At 36.0% G+C, this 8,710-nt stretch overlaps 1 protein-coding gene across 2 annotated transcripts in view; it reads right to left on the bottom strand.

Moving 5' to 3' along the window:
- Positions 1–8,710, bottom strand: part of CNTN5 (contactin 5) — a 968,120-nt gene that overhangs the window by 178,578 nt on the left and 780,832 nt on the right. For both annotated transcript variants that reach the window (XM_026651597.1, XM_026651598.1), the window contains exons 12-13: positions 8,010–8,139; positions 5,163–5,313 (exon numbers count right to left, since the gene is read on the bottom strand). In XM_026651597.1, coding sequence (XP_026507382.1) covers positions 5,163–5,313; positions 8,010–8,139 — 281 coding nt within the window. The remainder of the gene's footprint in view (positions 1–5,162; positions 5,314–8,009; positions 8,140–8,710) is intronic.

The raw sequence follows: 8,710 nt of genomic DNA, 5'->3' as shown, positions 1-8,710 counted from the left end.
ATATATATATATATATATATATATATATTTAGCCCAAGGCAGACACCCAATATGGACACTTTCAACTCAAACAATTAAACTCTGGTAAAGTTATTATAAGCAATTAGAAACAGGTTCTTATAATGGAAAGTGTTGGGCAACTTTAATGATAGGCAATACAACCAGCCTTGCCTATAATAAACTTGGAAACTTGTATTCCAGCAGCAACTTTGTCACTCTCCAGTAATTGGTGGAGAGATTTTGAACTGGTAACTGGTAACAGCAGTTTACAGATCTCAATAACTAAACAGGTTTAGTCAAGACCAGAATGGAAGCCCTCCAGTGAATATTTCAATGATGCAGGAAGTACAGATGTTGATTCAATATGAAGTCCTTTTCGTTATGGGTCAAAGGCTCTTCTGTGGTGTTGGGAGTACAGCTGGAGGTGTCATCATTCAGATGAAATGTAAAACAAAGATCCCAGTCATTTGCAGTTATTAATGGTGTCATGGCACTCAGTTTAGGGATAGGTGTTAACTTTTGTGTTCTGGCCAAATTGCATCCTAGGTAATTACATTCTAACTATCCAAAATTCCCCCCACAGCTTTAACGGAATAAGGTATTCTTCACTTCCTGTCTAAAACTGTTTTGTATGGCCCTGGCAGGAAGGTAAACAATTGTTGTGTTCCATGTGAAAAGTGGCTGCATTGCAGTGGTGGGTGAAGTGATTGCTAGATATCTATCTACCTCAAAGGAATGTTTAATTAATATGTGCAGATCCTTAGATATTTACAATGGGCAGAAATCAGCATTGGATCTGGGGCAGGTGAATATAGCCAGTAAAACAGTGACCTCAGATAGCAGGGGTTAGAGGAAACATGCAAGGGTTGTGGTGCTGATAGTGATTTACTGTGACTCTTGGGTTTCTTTCACAAATCCACTGGACCTTCATCCTAAGGGCAATGTTTTGATGGTGACAAATAGAAATGGAGTGATTCCTCAAAACTATCAGAAAAATAAAATTGCTCAAAAGCAAATCCATCTATACAAAGGACATTGGTGAAGTCTCCATTATAACTTAGACTCAAAAGAAAAGGAAACTCAGACAAAAATAAAACAATACATATTTCACCTGTAAAAACACTGTCTTCCTCAAGTTAGCTGTTTGTTGAACAAAAATTGCTCCCTCCCCCCACCCCCAGTCTTCTGTAAATAAAGGGAGCTGAATGAGGAAGTAATAATAGAGTCTTAATAGCATTTTTCGCACTGTTAGAGTGCTTTTGAATGATTTTATTTTAACTATAATTAATGGCCATCTAATGAAAATAATGAGCTAGAGTGAAAATCCAATATGAATTTAAAATGAGAAGAATACTTTGGATGCAAAAGAGAGAGAGAACAAAAACAGATGAACAAAGTCTTATGAAGCTTTTTAACACCTATGATTCCCCAAGCATATCAGTTTAAACATCAGCTATAGTCACTGCCGCAAGAATAAATCTAGAGGAGAAAGGTAGGTGACCTTAAAAAAGTGATGAAAGAGAGATTATAGTACACAGAGAAATGGCTTACTAAAATTTCTGAAGTAGTAAATCATTATAAAACTTCATTGGTTTACAAAAGCCTGCACAAAAGGTATTTTAAAGCATTTATAAATAACGTTTGCCCAGAGTCTGATCTCTGACTTCAATGGAGTTACTCGAGATTTATATCAGTGTAACTGACAGCAGATTCCAGTCAATTATATTGTATTTTTCAAGGTTTATTGTATGCTTGAAAAGTTTGATCAAAACATCTGTTTTTCTGCTTCTGTAGCTTTATAAACTAGAACCAAGCTAGTTTTCACTAGAAATGGGCTCCAAACTGGATCGTCAAATCTGAACAGTCATCCCACTCCCCTGAATTTCAGCAGGGTCTAGACCAGAATCTGATGCTAGAGTTTGAGTGTGGGTTTGATTACAAATGAGAAGGGCCTTGTTTTCTGCATCTGGCTGAGGTCTGAAATCCCATGAGGATAGCTGATCTTGCATGACTTCTGCACTGGGGAGCCAAAACCTTGCAAGAAGAGGTCACGAGAGACCAGAACTTCTGTTTCAGAACTTGAATCAAGTCCCAGTTTTGATTTGTCTCAAACGCAAACACAAAACTTCTTTTTTAAGCCTCCCCTGGATCAAAACACTGCCTCCTTGGTCCAGAGTCCATTCCTTTTTCTAGAAATGTTTACAAAGTTATTATGAACTTAAAAAGCCAAATGCAGATTAATAGCTGGAGCACAAATAATGAAGGACAGCATATAGTGCCAATCCTATCATTTTCCATCAAACAAAGCGAAGGAGTCAAATAGAATGTGATGAGTAAGGGCTTTTAACACTATTTTAAACTATTCTCAGACAATTAATGGAAACATTTATGGTGGATACTCCTGTTAGTGCTTACATGACACTGATTACCATAGCATTTAAGCACCTCTCAAATATTTAAAACTAGAAACAACAAAAACATTAACTTTTGTGTTCTGGCCAAATTCCATCCTAGGTAATTACATTCTAATGATCCAAAATACTTTCATTAATTTATTTTTATTTTGAATGGGTTAAGACTTTATTGAGGGAAACCCAAATCAGCTCAAGGATATTCAAAGCTCTTCTAGGTGATATCAAAAAGATTATTCATCTTAGTATCTACCCACCAGGGGAAGTAAGGGGTTTACAAGCTGGGTCTCAGGTGGTTAATCACTTTATATAAAGGAGTTAACTGAAAGAATAATTGAACATATTCACCAAAACAAGAGTATTTTTTCCTTCCTCTCTCTCTCTCTCGCTCTTTTTTTTTTTTTAATATAAAGGTAACTTGTACAAGTCCCCAAAAGAGTCCTCCATAGCATGGGGAAAACGGGCTCCTTCCCCACAAAATTAACATATTTCCCAACACATCAGTCCTTCATTTGATGGCCTTACTCCTCTCCACTTCAAAGAGACTCTATTATTATTGTTTTAGGAATTCTGTACAGAAGGTCAGAAATGAGATCCTCTGTAACTGATTTTGTCCCTAGGTATAAACAGTAGAGATAGGTGCACGCTGACTAACATAAGAACTATTCTGTACGTTTGACTGAAAGCTAAATAGAACACAAACCAAACTTTTTTAACACTTGAAAAGTTCAGTCAGCTCTTTTTATCTTGAATGCCTCTTCTTGTCGCCTTCTACTCATGGTCAAAACTAAGAAGCATAAATAAGATGAAAAAGGCTATTTTCACTATGATATTTCCAATCCAGCGAGAACCAGCATGCATCAGAAATCTAACCTGAAATCCCGTTCTCATGAGATTTTTAGACCAGAGTTAGGCTATGTATAAAAAAGCATCAGATAAGTGTCCATACTAACCCTCAGAACCTTCTTCAGTTCACCCATCACTTATAGGCAGACCGATACCAAGTATGCCAACAAGTACACATTTTATTTTCCTGAAACTAGCCTTACTTATACGTTGTTGTTTTTGTTTTTATTATTTTGAGTACACTTCATCTAGCTTATTATTAACATACTTCTTGATTTCTTGTAACTGAATCCACTATGTTTATGATAGCATTGGCCCACTTCTGCATGCTGTTGCACCAATGTAAATCAGAAATAACTCTACTAAATCAACAGAGGGCAGAATTTGGCCCTATTTGTTTAATATCAAATATACCATCAAAGTCATTACTATATTGCAGGGACAAAGGGATCAGATCAGCCATTGTGTTTAGGAATTTCAAATAATTAACTATATACCTCTGTATACATCCTATAGTCTACATCTTGGTTTTGTGCTATTATTAAAAAAATAATGAAACTGAGTTTAATCAAAGGCATTTCTGTTAGCTCTGGACTGTATCTTGTCACCAGCAGACATCAGCTGGCAGGACACAAAGAAGTGTTAGATTAAAATGGTCTGAATAAACACAGAAGCTTAATAACAGTAAATAGTCAGCTTTTACAAATCCAGGCAAAACAAAAGTCTCTTTCATTTTGATCACCACACAAGTTCATCAAAGAATGGCAGACAGCTATCATTATCAGTAGTGCTTGATATGGTTAATATCAGCCTTATAACTTACCTATATCTACACACCCACATTATCAAAATATACCATTACAAAACCACATCTATAAACTAATGGGTAAAATAGTTGATGTCATACATTGCCTTATCTTTCCAAAAGGAATCAAAATCATATGAAATATTGTCCTTTTTCTTTTTCAGAACAAAACAAACAACATGAAACTAAATTGCCATTTGTAAAGATCAAACAAGATAACATTCACCTTTCACAGCTGACCAAAATAGATGCACTGTATGACTTTCATCAGTATTATATAAATGCACAAAAAGACCTTGCTTTTATCCTTCAGAGTAATTCCATACAAGTCAGTTTAAGTGGTCCATTCATGTAACGTTACAAGAAAGAAGATACGAAGATACAGTGTATTCTTAAAGTCCGTGTCCAGGCTGGCAAAACTGCTCTAATGTTTAGAAGTATTTTCTTGTGTAATGCAATTGCAGTTGGCATCTGACCTGCAGCTACTTTAACTGTGTTTAAAGTACAGAGCTGGACAGAATTTACGTAATCAAATAGAGCATGTTAAACAGATGTGCCATTAAGTACCACAATGATTTACTATGCACTTTAATCTTATTGTATAACTGTATTGTTGTTCTGTGCAATGTTTTTCAAAGCACCCTTGGACAGGACCCCATAGACAACAAGCTGTCAAGCTTAGCTTGGGTCCCTTGTAAAACTATCTTAAACCAATGTGATGTTCTCATGTCATCACTACAGCAATGACAGCCTACAAACTTTTCATCTCCTGAACCACAAGATATGTAGCATCATAAATGCAGCATGTCTAAAATGAAGAACAAGGAATAAACAAAAAAGGAAACCATTTTTAGCTTTTTCTGCATCATTGTTTAAACCACCAGAGCATTGATCCCAAAGTTAATAACAATGTCCATCCACTATAGGGAAGATAATTTCACTACTGTCAAACTAATCAGCTTGTCTAGTAACTACTATACATGCACTCTTGTACATACATAGCATGTGTGTGCCTCTTGTCACTTGCTGTACTTTCCATATGAAACCACAGTAATAAATGTAACTGCATTAATACTTAGTTTACTGAAGAGACTTCTGACCTCTTATTCTCTCTTACTGCTTTGTCTCCTTTCTTCCAAGTGATGGTTGGTTTTGGAGAGGCTTGTGGTTTGCACTCAATAACAACTTCTTGGCCTCTGGTAATAATTATAGTTTTCTTCATCTGATTTAGTGTAAAAGTGGGAGCTGAGGCTGTTAAAAAGAAATATGTTAGTTCTATAGAGAACAATCAGAGCCTTCCATTTCAATGAATTCTAACAGATGGTTCATCATCCATTTTCACTTTTTTGTTAGGAATCTATTATAATACAGATCGTATGGCATGTATACAAAAAATGCCATTAAACCAGCATCCAATTCCAATGGCAAGACTAGAATTTAATCAACCTATCAGTTAATAAGAAGTCGTTCATATCAACGTACTAAAATTAGATTACTTGTGAAATCTAGCAGCTTTGGAGAAATCAACAATAAAATTAAATACCTTTCTTACAGTCATTAGCTCAAAATATTAGTATATTTTAAATTCCACAAATCCACCCAAAGCTGTTAAATACTGTTAGCTGTTACAAAGAGTTTGTTGATGGGTTTTTTATTTGTTTTGCCTTTTTTTCTTCTTGAAAGCCAGCTGTGTAAAATTGAGAATATGTTTCTAGTTTTCTGGAAGGATTTCATTGTTTAAAAATAATTTATTTTTAATATGTTTACAATTTTGGCTACAATTTTTTTTTCAAATTCAGAGATATTTTAAAAACTAATAGCCCAATTGAGTGCCCTTTTTATCTGTTGAGTGGTACCTTACTCCTTGAACAGTTCCATTGATTTAAATGGGTCTATCTGAAGAGTAAGGTACTAAACAATGCAAGTAAGGGTATTACAGTTTGACTCTAACTTATGGTAATTTTACAATGTGAAGGTTCAGCCATCACTTGGTAATTCCATGGGTCTGTGTACCTGTTAATCTAGCCTTGCAAAAAATTCACTCAGCAGCAAAAGTGATAGCTCATGTGTCTTCCCCTCCCCCCCCCCCCCCCACATTTCTCAACAATGTATGAGTTTCAAAACCTTATTTTGGACAATTTTAATGATAACATTATTAAAAATGGACAATTCAATTTGTTTTGTTTGCTTTATAAAAAAATCCAGAAAGGAAATGCAATTACTATGTTAATGCATTATTATGGCAGCACAGAAAGTCATGATGTGAAAAGTTTAAGGTTACTACAGCAGGATTATACTGGACATGTTGCATTCACTGTAGAACAACAAACACAGAGATATATTAGAGTGCATGTTAAACAATGAAAATGCACACTGAAAATGCCATAGCAAGGGAACATTGCAATGAACAGGGACCCTGCAGCTGACTGAACCTCAACTAAAACTACTGGGGCAGGGCATTCTGAGAAGAGGGCCCCTGGCTATGGAATGGAATTTGTGGGTATGAAGAAACATTTGAGGAACTAGCTGTGAAAATATGACCTTGGGTCAGCAGTTAGGTATCTGCCCTCGGTAATCAAAGGTGTCTCAGAATCCTGCACAATTCCTCACTCCACTCAAATATTTACTTCAAACTGGGACTGACCTCATACCAAACTCTTTTTCTAAGTTATTTTCCATCACATAGTTCTGTACTCTCTGATACCAATAGGGCCTTGAAGCAGAATTGTTGGATTAGCTCGACTCGAGAGAGCATTTATGACCCATCTGGAGTCAGAAATAGTGTGAACAGCTTGCGTCAGCCTATTCTTATGAGGTGCCCAATCCTAAAATCCCTTATTCACATGAACAATCCTATTCCACTGTTTCCTGTGGGACTACTTACATGAGCACGAGTTTACAAGAACAATCTCTCAACTTTCCAGCCCAGTTTTTCTGATTCACAAGGTTTGGTTAATGCAGAGAAGGCCAATGGCCCCCAGACACTGAAAATAGGCACTGCATAGGTGGACTCATGTGTCCTCACATTTTTTTTTTATGGGATCAGGAAACAAGGGAACTTTCTGTGCTTATTTAAACTGAACCCTTTGAAATTCTCCCATCACTATTATCATTGAGTCCATTATGCTACTGTGCTTTAACCAATGCCATAAGCATAGGACAGACAGATTTGCCAAGGCTCACATTGGAGTTTCTTGGGTTTTTTTGTCCTTTCTAAATCTTGTAAATATGAAATATCACCAACCAACATTTCCCAACAAAGACCAGATAAGGTATAAGGCCTTGATTCTGGGAGACACATAAGCATATGCCTAACTTTAAGCATGAGAATAGTCTTGTGATTTCAGTGGCAATACTGATATGCTTAAAATAAAGCGCATGATTCAGTACCTTCCTGAATGGGGGTTTTATTCTCAAACAATGAGATGCAATGAAAGATAAACAGATTTTAATTTTAGTTTTGTCCATGGGATATGTGATTTTTTTTTTTAGTAACTTCAGTTTTTTTCAATTCTTGATGTAAAAGCGTTTTTGTTCTTGGGCTTGTTTTCACAGATTAGAGGGGGTGAAAATGTATGTGTGTGTCAGGGGATTTGGTTATGCATTTGAACATACAGTTAGTATTTCCCCACTGCACATTGTCCCATACATAAAATTTGGTGTTAGGTGAGAAGAAATCACTAAGAATAACTGAAGGAGGAGTTTCAAAAAGATATCATTCTGGTAGCAAAAGTACTTGTGAACCCCTAGGCAACCAAGGACACACTCACACATGAATAAAAGAAAGAGGAAAAGAGGAACCCAGACAAATTAATTATACAGCTTTTATCCAATTCTGCTAAGGTTGGAGATGTAGGATCTCTTTCTTTATCATGACAGACCATGGAGCCATGTAATTATCAAAAAGAAAGATGAGAGCAATCCTGTTCTGTTCAGACATTACTCACCTAAAATCTTCAGCTCAGCACTGGCATAAATGGTTCCGTATTTATTTTCTGCTAAGCATTGGTACATTCCAGCATCTGAGAGATTCACACTGTGGATCATCAGTACACCATTAACCATCTCAACCCTGCTCTGTAATGGAATGAAAAAAATAATTCTACAAAAGCAAACAAATGAAGTGGATTTGCTGGGTTCTTAGTTTTAGGCAAGGGAACAATAAAGTAAAATAAAATAATAAAATAAATCAATATTGTAAAAATAGAATTTAGCAATTTACTAGAGTGAATATTTTGGATTACTTCCTTTTGTTCTTCAGTGAATGAGAAACATAAAATATTTTGGGACCTGAAAAGACCACAAAATGAATTTTCCTCTGGGTTATTTTATTTAACTGTAAATGCAACATCCCTGAGCATTGTTTTTTCCCATGATCCACTACACCAACTTGCTTTTTAAAAATGGTTCAGCAAAGAGTAGTCTGACAACCTACAGCAATGAGTTACCTTCCTAGCTAAGGAACCAGGGTTCAGATGTAGTTTAGGTCACAAGGGAAATGTGTTTGCTGGTCTCAAAGGAGTCCATAGTGAATGTTTGTTTACATACCAAACCCACCATATAATCTAACACGTTACTAGCCCAAACCTGCAATACTTAGTTATGCACATGAGTAGTTTCATTGGCAGGAATGGCACTATTTTCATAC

Source organism: Terrapene carolina, unplaced genomic scaffold (genome assembly GCF_002925995.2).
Source record: "Terrapene carolina triunguis isolate 2854851 unplaced genomic scaffold, T_m_triunguis-2.0 Scaffold97, whole genome shotgun sequence".
In the NCBI taxonomy this organism is placed as follows: domain Eukaryota; kingdom Metazoa; phylum Chordata; order Testudines; family Emydidae; genus Terrapene; species Terrapene triunguis.
This window is presented reverse-complemented; position numbering and strand designations above follow the sequence as displayed.